This window comes from Saccopteryx leptura, chromosome 4, assembly GCF_036850995.1.
Source record: "Saccopteryx leptura isolate mSacLep1 chromosome 4, mSacLep1_pri_phased_curated, whole genome shotgun sequence".
NCBI classification, from domain to species: domain Eukaryota; kingdom Metazoa; phylum Chordata; class Mammalia; order Chiroptera; family Emballonuridae; genus Saccopteryx; species Saccopteryx leptura.
In genome coordinates, this window is record NC_089506.1 from 57783450 (window position 1) to 57801487 (window position 18038).

The 18038-nt window shown below is 35.7% G+C and overlaps 1 protein-coding gene across 1 annotated transcript in view; it reads right to left on the bottom strand.

The window, feature by feature from the left end:
* GPC5 (glypican 5) overlaps window positions 1-18038 on the bottom strand; it is a 1847257-nt gene that overhangs the window by 1337926 nt on the left and 491293 nt on the right. The window contains exon 4 of the mRNA XM_066383702.1: window positions 12113-12246. Within this exon, the coding sequence (XP_066239799.1) occupies window positions 12113-12246 (134 nt within the window). The remainder of the gene's footprint in view (window positions 1-12112; window positions 12247-18038) is intronic.

Genomic DNA, 18038 nt, shown 5'->3' on the forward strand with positions numbered 1-18038 from the left:
CATAAACATCATTATGTCATCATTTCTTATGACTGAGTAGTATTCCATTGTATATAGATATGTATCATATCTTCTTTATTCAATCCTCTATGAAGGGACACTTTGGTTGTTTCCATGTCTTGGCCACTGTGAATAGATAACAAAATGAACATGGGGCTGCATGTGTCTTTATGTACCAATGTTTTTGAGTTTTGGGGATAGATACCAGTAGAAGGATTGCTGGGTCATATGATAATTATATTCTTAATTTTTTGAGAAACCACCATATTTTCTTCCATAATGGTTAAATTAATTTGGATTCCCACCAGCAGTGAATGAAGGTTCCTTTTTCTCCACAGCCTCTCCACCACTTGTTATTACCTGTCTTATTGATAATAGCCAATCTAACAGGTGTGAGGTAGTATCTCATTGTACTTTTGATTTAAATTTTTCTAATAGCTAGTAAAAGTGAGCATATTTTCATATATCTGTTGGCCATTTGTATGTCCCTTTGGGAGCAGTGTCTGTTTGGGTCCTCTCCCATTTTTAATTGGATTGTTTGCTTGTTTGTTGCTGAGCTTGTGAGCTCTCTATATATTTTGAAAATTAACCCCTTTTTGAACCTATCATTTGCAAATATCATCTCCCATTTAATTGACTGTCTATTAGTTTTGTTGTCAGTTTCTTTTGCTGTGTGGAAGGTTTTTAGTTTGATATAGTCCCATTCATTTTTGCCTTTACTTCTCTTGCCTTTAAGGTCAAATTCATAAATTTTTCTCTTCAACCAAGGTCCATGAGCTTAGTACCTATGTTTTCTTCTATATAATTTATAGTTTCAGGTCTTATATTTAGGTCTTTGTTTTATTTTGAATTAATTTTTGTGCAGGAGGACAAACTGTAGTTCAGTTTCATTCTTTTGCTTGTGGTTTTCCAATTTTCCCAGCATCATTTATTGAAGAGGCTTCTTTATCTCCACTATGTGTTTTTGGCTCCTTTGTTGAAGATGATTTGTCCATACATATGTGGTTTTATTTCTGGGCTTTCAGATCTGTTTCATTGGTCTGAATGTGTGTGTGTGTGTGTGTGTGTATTTTTTTTTTTTTTATTTTTTTGAAGTGACATGCACCTACTGCAATCCACCTGGCATGTCCACCAGGGAGAGAAGCTCTGCCCATCTGGGCATTGCTCTGTTGCACTGGGGGGAAGTGGAGAAGCAAATGGGTGCTTCTCCTGTGTGCCCTGGCCTGGCTGATGCTCTAATGCTGAGCCAACTGGCCAGAGCTTATATGTCTGTTTTTCTGCAAATACTATATTCTTTTGCTTTTCATGGCTCTAAAGTATAATTTCAAGTCAAGTACTGTGATACCTCCAGTTTTATTCTTTTTCCTCGGGATTGCTTTGGCTATTCAGGGTTTTTTATGATTGCATACAAACCTGGTAATTTTTTGTTCTATCTATTTAAAAAATGACATTACATTGGGATTTTGATGAGGATTGCATTAAATTTGAATATTGCTTTGGGTAATATGGCCATTTAAACTATGTTGAATCTTCCAATCTATGAACATGGAATATTTTTCTATTTCATTGCGTCTTTTTCTATTTCTTTCAATAATGTTTCATAGTTTTTAGCATATAGGTAGTTCACATTCCTTGTTAAGTTTATTGCTAGGTTTTTTATTCTTTTTGTTGCAATTGTTTTGTTTTGTTTTTTCTTAAGTAAGAAGTGGGCAGGCAGAGAGACAGACTCTGCATGCTCCCCAACTGGGATCCAACTGGCAAGCCCCCACGGTGCATTGCTCAAACCATTTGGGGCCATTACTCCATTGCTCGACAACAAAGCTATCTTAGCACCTGAGGCAAGGCCAGTGAGCCAGCTTTAGTGCCCAGGGCCAACTTGTTCCAATCAAGCCATGGCTGCAGAAGAAAAAGAGAAAGATAGAGAGAGAAGAAAGATGGGGAGGGATGAAGAAGCAGATGGTTGCTTATCTTGTGTGCCCTGACTGATAATCAAACACAGAATAACAACATGCCTGACTGACACTCTACCACTGAGCCAACCAACCAGGGATTGTTTTTTTCTAATATATTTTGGTATGCTTTTAATATTGTTTTTTAGATTGTTTCTATTTTGTCTGTTTTGCATCCCAGATATTTTGATATGTCATGTTGTCATTTTCATTTGTTCGTATATATCTTTTTATCTCTGCTTTTATTTCTTCTTTGACCTAGTCATTTTTTAGAAGTTTGTTGTTTAATTTCCACATTTTTGTGGGTTCCTTTACTTCCTTTTTACAGTTGAATTCTAATTTCAAACCCTTATGGTCAGAAATATGCTTGCTATAACTTTAATCTTCCTGAATTTGTTGGTGTTGGTTTTGTGGCCCAACTCATGGTCTATCCTTGGGAATTTTCCACGCACACTGGAAAAGAATGTATAACATGATGTTCTGGGGTAAAATGTCCTGTAAATATCTATTATGTCCATTTGCTCCAGTGTGTCATTTAAGGCTGATATTTGATTTTCTATTCAGATAAAGCCATCAAAGGTGTGTTGAAAACTCCAAGTATATTATGTTTCTGTCTGCTTCTATTTGTAGATCAGTTCGTAGATGTTTTACATATTTGGTGCTCTTTGGTAGGTGTATATAGAGTGTGTCCATAAAGTCATGGTGCACTTTGTCACAGGAAAGCAACAAAAGGTGATAGAAATGTGAAATCTGCACCAAATAAAAGGAAAACTCTCCCAGTTTCATACCTATTTAGTGCAGTTCGATGTGGGCTCATGCACAGATTTTTTAGGGCTCCTTAGGTAGCTATCCTGTATAGCCAATACAGACTCGTCACTGACTGATGGCCTACCAGAACAGAGTTTCTCCACCGATCTGACAGTTTCCTTCAACTGCTTATCCCACAGAGTAATGTTATTCCTATCTGGTGGCACTTCATTATAAACCTGCCAATATTCACGTTGCATTTTGGTCATGGATTCAAATTTAGCGAGCCACAGAAGACACTGAACTTTCCTCTGTACCGTCCACATCTTGACCGGCATGGCCGTGGGCTGCTGCGCTGTAAACACGGTGTTACGTCATCATCTTACAGAAACTGGGAGGGTTTTCCTTTTATTTGGTGCAGATTTCACATTTCTATTGTCTTTTGTTGCTTTCCTGTGACCAGTCAAAAGTGCACCATGACTTTACGGACACACTGTCATTAAGATGTGTTATGTCTTCTTGATACTATGTCCCCTTTATCATTATGATATGTCCATATTTGTCTCTGGTTACCTTTGTTGTTTTGAAGTCTGTGTTCTCAGATATGAGTATGGCTACACCTGCTTTTCTTTGGATATTATTTTTTTGGGAGAATCATTTCCCAACCTTTCACATTTCAGTCTACTTTGTCCTTGCAGCTTAGATGTGTCTCTTGAAGGCAGCATATGTCTGGATAGTGCTTTTTGATCCAATCTGCTACTCTGTGTCTCTTTTTTGGTGGGTTCTATTTACATTTAGGGTAATTATTGACACTTGAGGATCTCCTATAGCCATTTTATGTTTTGTTTTCTGGTAGCTCTGTGTCTCGTTTGGGTCTCCTCTTTTATATTTCTGTCAGTTGTTTTTGTTTGGAAGTATTTCATACTTCTTTCCCGTTTCTTCTTTTTTTAAGCTGTGTATTTCAGTAGTGGCTTTTTCATGGGTGGTTACCATGAGGTTATTAAGAGAAAAATGTTCATATATACATGATTCCTTTGTCTAATGAGTGCTCCTTCACTCCATCCTCATCTACTGCTGGAAATCCTTATCCTCTCCCTTTTTATGTTATTGTTGTCACAGATTATCTTTATTTCTATTGTGACCTTGTTGGAGCTTTCACTTGTAGTTTTGCTTTGTTTTCTTCTTTTTGTCTGGTTGAATACCCACCTTGAGTATTTCCTACAGTGGGAGTTTTCTGGTGACAAATTCTCTCAGTTTTGGTATGTTTGCAAAAGTTTTTATTTCTCCTTCATATTTGAAGAATAACTTTGATGAATATAGTATTCTTGGTTGGTAATTCCTCTCTTTCAGTCCTTTGAATGTTTGTGTTCACTCTCTTCTGGCTTGTAGAGTTTCTGCTGAGAAGTTTGATGATAACCTAATGGGCATTCCTTTATATGTTATGTTCTTCTTTTTCCTAGATGCCTTGAGGATTCTTTCTTTGTTGTTCATTTTTGACAATTTTATTATAATGTGCCTTGAAGTAGGTCTGTCGAGTTGAGGTAATGGCATTCTGTTTGCTTCCTGGATTCAAGGCTTTAACTCTTTCCATAAGTTTAGTAAACTCTCATCATTTATTTGTTTGAACAGGCTCTCCACTATCTTCTCCCTCTCTGCCTCTTCTGATATACCTATTATCGGAGGCACATTTAATGACAGGCACACCAGGTGCGCACCCTGGGACCTGACTTCTGAAAGGCCCTGCAAAACCACAACTTTACATTTTTTTCTAATGTAAGGGATCCAATATTTTCTTCTGTGCCCGGGGCCTCAACCGACCTTAATCTACCTCTGCACATTATTCTTATATTGCTCTTTCTGGAGGAGTCAGACAATTCTTGTAGAGCTCTCTCAGTTTTTTTAATTCACGAGTCTCTCTTCTCTTCTTTCTCTCTGTAATATCTCTAGTTAACTATCTTCGATGTCACTGAATCTTTTCTCTCTCTGGCTTGTTTTATTAGCGAAATTTGCGATCCCAGTTTTCAATTGATGTGTTGAGTTCTTCATCTCTGTTTTAAAGTTTCAATCTCCTTACTGAGGTGTTTGTTTTGTTTTCTGAGCTCATTAAGTTGACTACTGGTATTTTCTCTCATGTTGAGTATTTTCAGAACGTCAATTTTGAATTCTCTATTATTTAACTCCAGGTTTTCTATGTGATTGAAAATTTTTTTTCTGGAGATTTAAAATTTTTTTCTGAACTATGTCTCTGTCTTGTGTAGCCATGGTATTCAATTTCTTCTTCTTTGATGGCATTTGAGAGTGGTATTGTCAAGAACATTAACAAACAAAAAAAAACTACTAAAACAATTAAAAATTATAAAAGTACAATAAAAAGGATAAAAATTAAAAGTAATAAAGAAGGAACATAAAAAAGACCAAAAAAACCTCCCAAAATTAAAAAAAAAATCTACAAAAGGATAAGAATAAAAAATAAAATAAAATTCAAAAGAAAAATGAGAAAAAATATGAAGAAAAAAAGAAAAAATAAATTTTAGTTTTGAGAGATTTCTTCAGTAGTGTTGCTGAATTACAAGTTTTAGCTCTGTGAAATGCCTGGGCTGTCCACCTGGACTGAGATGTCACTGTCGCAATGATATAGGTGGAGCCACAGTTGTGTTGGTGGGTAGGGTATGTTGTGAGGGCTTTACTACTTTGCTTTTCTGGCTTCAGTTTTACACCTAGGCTTTCTGGCTGTGGCTATGATGATCTTAGACTTTTGGGTGCTCCTCCCCACATATCAAAATTCCTAGGAACCAGACACGGAGCACCTCAGGGGAGAGGTGGAGAGAGTGGTTCTGGAGAGCTAGCTGTGAGGTTTGTCTCTGCCACTCTTTGTACCATAGGGTGAGGGAGGCAGGATCTTGGAGGCTGGGGGCCGCACTTTAGTTTTCTCTGTCTCTACCGAGTGGGGCTGCAGGCATACTGTGGAAACACTGGCCATAACCCCAAGCTTTGGCTGCTTTGGTTCATCTTCCTCTCTGCCCCTCTGTCTCACCACTCATCCTGGCAGGAGACTCAATCACTCTGAGTTTTTCTCCTCCCCAGAGTCCACCACAAATGCATTTTATCTTCTGCCCCATTCTTTAACCCATCCCATCTTTAGTCCATTTAGTGTATGGATCTTTCAGGCTTGCCTGCAGTTATAGCTAGGGTTCTTTCACTGCATTATAGTTGTCCAATTTGTTGAAATTTCCAGGGAAGAGTCCAGGAGTATCTCTGATACCATTACTCTGACATCATCCAAAACTAAGACATTTTATATGTCAAATGCATTTACATTTTTATCAATTATAGAATAGTGCTTACCTTTACTTAGAGTGGATTTCCACTGATTCATTTACAATTTTATTTTTTAGCTAATAATTATATAAAGCTATAGAAACTGTAAAATTCTTTTGTTCCATAGGTTTTTAAAATATACTGTTCACAAATATTAGGGGATATTTCAAAATGAATATGAAGCAATTAAAAAAAAAAGCATTTGATTTTTTTATTAAACAAAAACATCAGAAAAGCAAAGAGTAAGTCAAAGAAAGTTGTTTGGTTATGCAAATGAGATGCAAAACCAACTTTTATTTCATTGGTGAAAATGCAATATACAAAAGGCTGAAAGTACCGGAGTATCTGCACATTCCCTGATCCCCTAATTTTTGTGACAAGTATAGTTTTAAAATGGTTTAAATTTATAGAAAGTACTTTCTTCTGTAAGTAGTCTCATGGAAAGTGCTCTAAGTAAATAAAGAAAAACTGTCACAGATATAATACTAATTAATAAAAAGTAACTCATGAAATGTTAATTTTTTCAAATTTCAAATTTTATGAACGGCACAAAGCATTGTGGTTTTGTTCATAACTTAGATAGAGCAATTAAAAATCATTTTTTTCTTTTCTACTTCTTTTTATAATAATGTTTAATAATTAAATTAAAATAAGTTGTAGTAGCTAATTCCAACAAAACAATTCTTCTCTGAAAATTATATTTTATCTTTTTTATACCATTTAAAAACATTTTTTAAATCTTTATTTATTAATTTCAAGAGAGAAAAAGAGATAGTAACATAGTTCTGTTCCTGTATGTGCCCTAACTGGAGATTGAACTGGCAACCTTTGTGCTTTGGGACAATGCTTCAACCAACCAAGTTATCTGGACAAGGTTGAAAATTATCTTTTATCTCTACCTGGATAATAACTATATCTACTATACAGAATAATGAAAAAAAACTATGGTTAGCATATAAAATGAATAAAAATACTTTAAAGAAATTGAATATTATTAGCTCTATAAAAATGTTTACAGAGACCTTTATCTATACTTTGTTTTAACTAGGAGAACATGATTGTAAAAAAGATTTTTTATCTAAACTATAAAATAATAGTGCATATATGTATATTTATTTATATGTATGAAAATACAAATACATTTTCTCACATATAGAGAACTGAGTTAAGTATAATCCTCAATTTCTGAAATATTATCATAATTTATCCTTTAAAAAGAATTCACTTTATTATCTCATTTATTTTCTTATTCCTCATCCCTCCTCCTATCCTTTTATAAATGAAAATTCTAATGTATTTAATATAAGTACTTTGCTGTATCCTTTTCTTAACAAATATATAGTGATAATTATATAATAGTTTTAATTTATTAAAGTGATATTGCACTATCAGTCTCATTCTATTTAATACCTTCCCTCTATAATTATATTTTTGATGCATAAAAATGTTTTTTTCTTTCTTGCTCTTTCATATGTTCTCAAGTCTCACATTATATTTTTCCATTTTTCTTGTTATGAAGACCATATTTTGCCTCTAACTCTCAGTTACCACAAATACTCAAGAATAGCTCTTGTGGACATGAGAAAAGGTTTCTCTAAGATACATCCTAAGAAGGTAGACCAGTGCATAGAGAATATATGAGTTTACTGAGTACAGCAAGCTTTTGCCAGAAGGGTTATATCAGAATAGTATTTGATCATCCATATATAAATTCCAATACTATTAACATACCAACTATAATAGAGTTCAGGTTAACATGAATTCCTAATTACTGATAGCAGCCATCTGACAACCAACTACCTTAGGAGGAAGCACATACTGTGGATGGCAGACCAGAGACACAAAAACACTGTGATCTTGGGTGACTGTTAAAAAAATAACAGGTATGGTCCCAGTAGCTGATATATTAAAACTTAGATAATTTGGTAGAATTTAGTAAGTTAACTGTTTTAAAAGGTACATAGAGATCAGAGCAGGCCCACTTAAAGTTAGTATCAGTAGGGGCAGCAATTCCATCCTGCCCCTCATTCCTTGAGCCCTGAAAGGAGAGAGAAGCCTTCCAGAACTGGAGGTAGAGAAGGCTTTGTGGAGAGGGCCTTCTGAGGAGTTCGGCCCATCTGTGGAGGCTGCAGCTGGCTTGAGGGGTCCTTTTAAGGAGAAAGAGGGGAGAATAATGCCCAATCTCACTCCTTATTCAGCTAGGACTTCCTGTTGATGTTCTCCATTAGCTGAATTCAGTTGAAAGTCATCCAGTCAGTCTGCTGGGGCAGCCAGCACAGGGGAGACCTGATCAGGACACATGGGAGCTTTCTAGCACATCATAGAGCAGCCGGACCAAGAACAGCTGGGCCTGCAGCTGCAGGACACAAGCAACTCAGCCTCCTGCCCAGAAATAAATGAGTCCAAATGACAGCATTTCTGCCCTGAAACTTGAACTCCATCTCAAATAACCATTTTTGGAACATGTGTTGTATATATCACTGCTTAAGGAACCAGACGATAAAACACTGTGTGGATCCAGAAGCTTGTAGGAGAGAGTGGTTTACAGAGCACTCAAACCAAGGCACTCATTAACACCACCACCTATACCAAGGGCATTTCCAGGCTGTGGTGAGACCTTCTCACTAAAATAAAAAATGGCCAAATTTTTAAAGAATACAGTTCAGAAAAATAGCAAGTTATAGCATATGATCAGTGTAGAAATTCCAATTCTATCCACAGACCAAACATTAGGATGGAGTTTAAAAAAAAATAGCAACCTATAGCATTATAAACATATCTTTGTTTGAATCAGTCTATTTACTCAATACAACTCCAAGCAAATTGCAAGAAAAAGATTATCAGATATATTTGAAAAGTAAATTACACCAATATCTAAGAGAATTTGGAAAACAAGAGTATATAAAAGGGCTTGAAGATTTTAAAGTACTTTTCAAAGCAAAGACGATAATAGTAAAACAGATGAATATCATATCCGTGGGGAATTACTAAGATTAGGGCCATTATCAAAGACATGAAAAATGCAGTGCTGGTGCCGATCCTCACCATTCATCTTCCTGGTTTGCCTGGTCTGTGTACACTGAGGCAGACTTGGGGAATGGTTGGATTATCATAAATGGAGCCAAAGGATGACTCCAATTACATTCTCCTTTGTATATGGTGTATGCTAGAGTTATTCAAACCATGTCCTGCCATCTGCTGTCTAGCTAAGAATCTGACAAATGCTTTGATCTCTTTAACAAGAACCCCTTCACTGTTAGACATCAGGGCACTTCTCCCAGGCTATGAGAGACAAAAGCCCTGATTGAGCATCCTACAGACACCATGACGATAACATTGATCACATCATCCTAAAAGCTTTAGTAGACATGTCCATGCCTCCGGTGGGAAAAGCACATTTCATGTGCTTGACAGTTCAGAAGGGTTTCTAAATGTCTAGTAGTGTGGATATTATAGGGATATTCTACTAAGATAAAAGACCAATTTTTTCACTTAAGATGACCTAGCACTCAAAAAGAGCCTCAGTGTGTTTGGGGTCCCTTTGCACTGAGTGTGTGGATCTAACCTATTTATAAAGCAGCCCCAAAGAGAGTTTGTATAAAAAAAGTCTCTGTAGTTTGGTTTTTGAAGCTGCTCTGGTATTTAGCACAGATGGCCCAGATCATCTAATCAGTGGTGCCTGAAGTCATAAAGATGCTTAGCAGAAACATGAAAAGCCCCATTTGAGACTCATACTATAGCCATCCAAGGTTTGGGAGCAAAGTTATTCCTCGTTTTGCTAAAAACAGTTTAGTTCTTTTGGTTGGTTGATTGGTTGGTCGGTTGGCTGGTTGGCTGGCTGGCTGGCTGGATGGTTGGTTGGTTGGTTGGTTGGTTGGTTTGCAGCTGGGCACTGATAGCAACTACACACTTGACCATGAGTTAGCACATAACTCTGCCACCTGAGACATCCATAATAAACTAAGTGCTAAATGGTCTGCCATGCTATAAGATCCGGCTTGTGGAGAAGCAATATATCATTACATAGGAGTAATCTATTGTAAATCAGACTTAAGCAGGTGAAGAAATCACAAGTAAGATGCATGGAAGAAGACCACACTCATCCAGCACTACTCCCTTTACATTTCTCCACCTGCTGCAACGGAAATTTATGACCTCATAGGGAATCATCAGCTGATAAACTATAAAGAAAATTCATGTCCAGTTTATGACAAGTCTGCACAATTTTTAGGCATCAAGCAAATTATACTAGCAAAATTATAGTACCACAGCAATTAAGATCCATTCAGGAGTGGCAATAAAAATCTGTAAAAATTAAATGCTTAAATGGGCTCATTTGCAGTATCTCCAGTTGTTCACTTTGTGCAACTTAAGCCTGCTCATGATGGATCATTCCTGATTTGTGGGCAATGGCTAAAGATGGTTGGCTGGTCAAGGGCAGAGAAACAATGAGTTTGCAAGATTTGGGACAATGTGGTCTATTCAATGGCCAGAATAGATACCTGTAAAACTCTCCACTCATAAGAGGTCCTCATTTTTCCTGAGACATTTTGTAACGTTTCACCTGAATTGGCTTAGTTTTCCTAGTGAAGAAACCATGTGAAGTGTTGGATATTGTTTTAGTTTTCAATAACTGGGAGATTTTGGTGGTGAAAGGTCATGATCTTTAAAAACTTAAGATCTTCCTTAGCTGGGTTTTATTATAAAAACCACACTAACCAAAGCATACTAACTTCTCAAATTCAGGAAATAATTGCTTATCACTATGTATGTTTTGAGAGAAAATGAACAGCTACTTTTTATGTAAAAAAGCTAACTGTTTTATGCCTTAGCTAATAGCCAGCTTTAGCCCAGCTCTTTATCCCATGCTGATATAGCCCAGCTGAGGACAGAAGGAGACAATTAGGAACGCTGTCCCAAAAGGAAAGAAACAAATTTTACATTACAGAGAGTAAAGCTATGTAAAATGCTGAATTCTCCATCTGGTATTATTAGAAATAATAATTTGAATTAATAATCAAATATAAAACTATGAATTTCAGTTCAATTGAAAACATGCACTGAGAATCTAGTATTTGCCAGAGCATACACTGGTCAATTGAACACAAAAATAAATAAAATAATAATTTCCTCCAGTTTTATGAATTTTTCAGTAACAGTCAATTATTAAGCAAAGGGATACTAATGAAGGTTTTAATTTAACATGTGAAATAACAATGAGCATACTGGTAGAAGAGTAAGTTAGAAAAGCAAGCCACTCAATGTTGAATCATTTTGAATCAACAGATAGCCATTTTTAGCATTCTAGGTAAAAGATATGAAAACTTATTTATATCAACTTTTTTTTCTTAACAGTCTTAACTTCTAGTAATAGTCATCACACCATTTGCATGTGTACTCCTTTGGTCTTACATTGTCCTATAGAGTAGCCATTAGCTACATGAAATTTAGACCAACATTAATTAATTAAAGAAAATTAAAAATCCAATCTTTAGTCATGCTAGTTATATTTTAATTTTATTGTATTGTGATAAGAACAGTTGCCATGACATATACTCTATTAACAAATTTATTAGTATACAAATTTATTAGAGTCTATAATCTTTGGGTCTATAATCTTCATACAACATCAGATGGTTAATTCTTTTGCAGACCAGCACAATATTTTTGGTGGGCCAGCACTGGTCCATGGACTGGTAGTTGTAAACCACTGCATTACAGTATTGTTGACCATAGGGAAGGAGAAATAAGGAGTTACTAATCAATGGGCATAAAGTTTCAATAAAACAAGATGAATAAGTCCTAAAGATCTGCAGGTCAACATTTCAAGTGCAAAATGATTATATGTCCCTAGAGCCCACCATATTGTATTACAGAAAATGTTCCTTTCACAAAATGTCTTACTGATCTCAAAAGTTGGAGCTATCATTCTAATTAATGTAATAAGAAGAAACCAGTGAATTTTAAAGGTAATTAATGTTTATCTGTTGTTTCTTCAATAGTGTATTTTGTTCTAGTTAACTGAATACATTCCATTCTGTTGTAAAATGAATGGCTTACTTTCTTTTCTCTTTCTGGTTGTAAAACAAATGTCTTACTTTCTTCTGTTGGCAAGTGTCTCTTCACCATTTCTTGTAGACATCTTCATTCCAAGCTTCTCTCTACTTCCATCAAAAGAACAGCGGGTACTTTGTGTGGGTGCTCTATCTGGATAGCCACAGATCTTATTTACCTTCCAAACAGAAAATATTAAAAGACAGTTAAAAACTATGCTCCAGCCTTTCTGAGAATGTAATGTTTGCTAGAGTACAGAACAACGACAGGTTCTTACTTACCCCTCAATACTAATCTTTAAGACAAATAATGTTTGTCAAGTTTTCACACAGGAGAAATCAAACTATCTGTGCAAAATGGCAACTGTGACAAATGGATGCTATTCACAGTAATATAATTTGTATGTATACATGTGCAAAATACATGAACCTCAAAAACATATGGAAATTTATATCAATAAACTTGCTTGCTTATATAAATAAGACTACTTAACCAAAGTGGATATTATTTATAATTTATATTCATATGTATGACTAAGCACATACTTGTAATGATTTTTAAAATTAAAAAAATGCTATTGAATATGTGGTCCATTTCTCAAATAGTTCTAAGGGTAGTTTTTTTCATAAGGTTATTTCTTAGAAATAACAATGAACACATTAATATGAAGATCTCATTTTGTGACAGTTCTGTATCTTATTCCTCAATATGATTTGATTTTATGAGGGTTATTATGATTCTTTACAAAATATCATTTCTCCAAATGAAAAATTCATTGTTTTTTTTAATAATAGTTATCTAGCAAAGATCTTTGTATAATTTATAAAATTATAATTGAAAACTTAAGTCATTAATTGGACAAATCATCATGTAAAGCAGTAGTCTCTAACCTTTTTTGGGCCACGAACTGGTTTAATGTCAGAAATATTTTCATGGACAGTCCTTTAGGGTGGGAAGGATAAATGTATCATGTGACTGAGATAAGCGTCAAGAGTGAGTCATAGATGGATGTAACAGAGGGAATCTGGTCATTTTTAAAAAATAAAACATTGTTCAGACTTAAATATAAATAAAATAGAAATAATGTAAGTTATTTATTCTTTCTCTGTGGACTGGTGCCAAATGGCCCATGGACCGGTACCGATGTAAAGCATTAAAAAGACTTATTGAAACCTTATTTAATTAAAGAGGCAGAGTAATATAATTGGAAATATATAAAAGCATTTCCTAGAAGTTAAGATACTTTGGTTCTTATCCTAATTTTTCCTCCTTAAATGCTGAGATCTTGAAAACAGTGGCAGAACTTTGTACTTGATTTCTTTATAGGTAAAATAAAGAATTGTGATTAAATTATTGCAAAGTTCCTTAAAGTTCTAAATTTTTTACTTTCCATACAATGAGCATTAAAACCATGTGCACCAATTCAGTTATACAACCTATATTTATTTTGCTTCCAGTATTTGTAAAGAACATGCATTAGATATTATAAGAGATAAAAGATAAGACACTAAATTTTCCTCCTAAAAGCACTGGCAGTTCAGATGGAAAGTAGAAAAGGATTCCACCCAAACATCAAAATGCAAGTGGTGTGTATCAGAATAGTGGGACAGACAAGGTGTTACGGACATCTCGAGGAGGGAGGGATCATTTTTAGCTCAGGGTGATGGGTGAAGAAAGAAATCAGGAAAGACAGCTGGGGGAATGACCACTCCACTGGGATGAGACTTGGAACAGTTGTTGGACCTGAGAATGTTAATGTTTATTTCAATTCAACCAAGTTATAAATGTACAAGTATGTATTGCACCTCTATTCTGTTAGATGCTAGAGACACAAATACACATGGAAAAGGTGTGGCTGTTATACATGCTAATAGGCAAGTCAAACATGTAAAATAGCAACTGTAACACAACATGACAAAAGCAACCAAAAAAATTCAGGGAAGTAAGTTACACTGTAACCCTCAGAAAATAGATGAACTCTGTTTGGGGTGCTCAGGAAAGAGCTTCAGGAGACCATTTCTAAACAGCAGGTTAAAGGATGAATCAGAAGTGTCTCAGGGTGGACAAAGCAGAGAGAAATTACAAGATAGAGGAGAAAAGCAAAGAGAGGTACACAACAACTTAACATGTTCACATAGAACATAAAGTACATAATGAAAGAAAGTGGTATACAAGATATAAGGCATTAAAATGCCTTGATATGTATGATGACAGTTGTTGACTAGACTTATTGTGGTGATCATTCTACAATATATACAAATATTGAATCTTTATATTGTATACCTGAAACTAATATAATGCTATATGGCAATTATATCTCAGTTTTTTAAAAAGCCATAATATGACTCGGATACCAAGCTTAATAAATTTACTTCAGTAACTGGCGAACAAGCCATGGGTTCCAAGAAGGAAAGCGATAGCTGAAGATTTCCACAAGAGAAAAATCTTTATGACAGTCATATGCAGAAAGGAAGACCAAAGAAGTTCTGGCAGTAAAACACTGGAGAATTGCTGGGCCCAAAGTCAGTGGCGCAAGAGGTAAAGGAAGAAGCAGCTAGATACAAGAGGTACACAGGAGGAGATAGTAGTATGGAGATGGTCTGGATGTATCATGTTATCTGAACAATGAATGAATGAATGATGATGAAAGACAGAGCAAGTGCAAGAAAACAAAGCTAACACAGAAAGCAAATAAAATTTTGGTTTGTCTGGAAAGAAGGGGACGTGGAAAGTGATTATAAAAAGCAATTATGTTTGAAGTCAGACCTTGGAAGGCTTTAGATTCCAAGCTAAGAAGTTTTATTTTTAGACAAAAGCCTCTGCTGGCTGTTGGATCATAAAGCAAAATACCAGAGCTGATATTAGCAAATGAATCCTACAGCTCTTTATAAATTGAACTAGAGAGAGAGACCTATTAAGGACAGTTAGATTGTTAATAGACAGCTACAGTAGTCCAGGAAAAGAAATTTTATTCTGAACTACAATAGTGACACTGCCCATGAAGAGAAGAAGGATTCATGAATTACATGCAGAGAGAAAAGAAGTGAAACCAATGGGGCTAAATCCGGAACACTGAAAACAGCAAATACTGATGAGAATGGGAAGCAACAAGGACTCACATTTGTTACTGGTGGGAATGCAACATTGTATAAATATATAGCCACTTTGGAGACAGTTTGGCTATCTTGCAAAAACAAGCAAACAAACTCTTACCTTATGATGTAGCAATCACACGCCTTGCTATTTAGCCAAAGGAATTAAAAATTTATGTCCACACAAAAACCAGCTTACAGATGTTTACCGCAGTTTTATTCATAATTACCAAAACTAGAAAGCGACCAAGTTGTCCTTCATTCGGTGAATGAATAAATAAATTGTGGTACATGAAGACAATAGAATATTATCCAGCGCTAAAAAGAAATGACCTATCAAGCTATATAAAAGCATAAAGAAAAATTTAATACCTATTATTCAGTAATACAAGCCAAGCTGAAAAGACTGCACATTGTATATCAAGTATATGACATTCTGAACAAGGCAAAACCATGGAGGTAGTAAAAAGATCAGTGGTTGCCAGAGGAGGGGGGAGGGAGAAATAAATAAGCAGAACACAGAGGATTTGTAGGGCATCAAAATTATTCAGTAGGACACTATAATGGTGCATACATGTCTGTACATTTGTCCAAACCCATAGAATGTACGACACCAAAAATGAACTATGGATTGTGAGTGATAATGATGTGTCAGTGTGGGGTCACCAACCGTAACTGTGGCAGAGGAAACTGACAATGGGGGAGCGCTATGCACGTGTGGGGGCAAAGGCTGGTGTATGAGCAGCAGTCGGGGTTATGCCACCATGCACACGCAGGTTCCCATTAGATTTGAATAGATGGTAGAGAAACAGCAGAGCCAAAAACTGGTGGGCCATTTCTTTATTCTAGCCTTGCACCCGGCAGACGAGTAAAAACACACAGGACACCAAAACCCACTCATTCAGTGTTCACAAAGCTACTGAATACTTCTTGGTTTTCCTAGAATCAAAGGCCCCGCACCAGCTCAGTCCCCTCTGGTTCCTCATCTCCTTCTCTCTGCACAAACTCTGCACAAACTGGCTTCTCCTTCAGCACCCCGCCATCTTGGCTGCTTCTCTGCAAAAACGTGGCCTCCTTCCTTTCCTTTTTCCTGCTTCTTAAAAATTTTTGGTATGACAACCCCTCCTCCAGTATACATTAGCATAACAAAGCCCCTTCCCAAGCAGGAAGGTAATTAGCCATTTCACATGGGCAGCAGCCATTTTTAATAAAAGTGAACAAAATTAAATAACACAAATTTTACAAACTTATTTGACCAACAGCTAGATAGGAAATTTTTGTACCATCAGTTCAATTTGGATGTGAACCTGAAACTGCTCTAAAAAAATAAAGTCTATTCTGAAAAAAATACTCAGCAGGGATTAGGAAAATTTTGAAAGTGAGAAGTTAGGGAAGTATAATGCCAAGGTGTTAAAAGACTCAAAGTGAATTTCCAATCACTGAAGCTGAAAAACTGTGATAACAGACTGTAAATATATTAACAAGAGGCTAAAATATTCATTTTAAAAGGAGAAAAGTATTATCATTATCAACAAGATCTAGTAACCAGAACTAAAGGAAGATAAGTTGATGGTAAAAATGTCAAGAGTAAGATTGTTTAGCAAAGCTACAACATCTTTGAAAATAAAATAAGAGTAAAAAGGAAACACAGCAATCATGATCTAATGGGACTAGCCATGGACTCTAGACAAGTTATGGAACTTCTTCGAATCCAAGTTTTCTTATCCTTGACATCTGAGAGAACAAAACCACTTTGCAGTTGTGAGTTAAGGATAATCTTATCTCGCTCTATCCCTCCCATGCTGGACCTAGGATCATACCTGCTATTAAACAAACAAGGGTCCCAGGAATGCAGATGGAGAGCTGAAAAAACCTGCCTCACTAGATCTTTATTCCCATTATCATCTTTGTAACTTTTTTTACAAATACAAAAGAAAATGTACAAGCCATAAAGTTATGTTATATTTTAGTATATCCAAAAGCACAAGCCTATAGGGAAGATGCCCATAAATACAAATAAATATCAAAGCCCTAATATTGTTGACTTGCTATCAGGGAGCTCTACCTCACACTTCCCTGAAAGGGAATGGAAAGCCATCTGTTACCAGCACATTAGCCTTGCACCTTAGCTCCCCTGAGGTGAGCCGATTTGGGTGGAACATTTCAATAACTAGCACCTTCTTGCCATTGATAAAATCCTCACACTTTGACAATTTTTCATCTTTGACTTATATTGCAATTTCCGCCTTTTTCTTCTCCCTTGTCTCAACTGTCCTCCCCTGCAATCAGTCTGAAGTGGTTAGAAAAAAACCTGTTTTCTTCACTGATGCTTACCTCCTCCTGCTGTAAGTTCATCTCTGGCTTCCCACTGATTTTTAGCTTGCCATCTCACCTTGAAATAACTCAGTTGCTCCTAACTCTGATCTTGTATTTGTTTCAACAACTTCTTGTCACTTAGCATCCAAAAGTATAAACTTCTCTTAGAACCTCTGTGTGTCTGTTCAAATGTTCTTTTTCAAATCTTCAAATATTGAAAAGATTTTAGTTAATAATCTCAAAAAGGCTTTGTAAAGAACAACGTTTGTCTATTTTCACTGGACTCTCATAAGCACGGCCTCCATTTCTTTTGCAATAGTCTTTTTAAATATTTATTAGTAACAAAAAAATAAAAAGAAAAATTTAAGACTAATAGTTTGAAAAATTTTTTAAATAGTTTAAGACTATGGAAAAGCATTACATGTGGAGCTTTTTATTGTTTATTTTATTTATTTTAGAGAAAGAAAGGGAGAGAGGAAGAAACAGGAACATCAATCTGTTCCTGTATGTGCCCTGATTCGGGTGGAACTGGCAACCTCTGTGCTTTGGGACGATGCTCTAA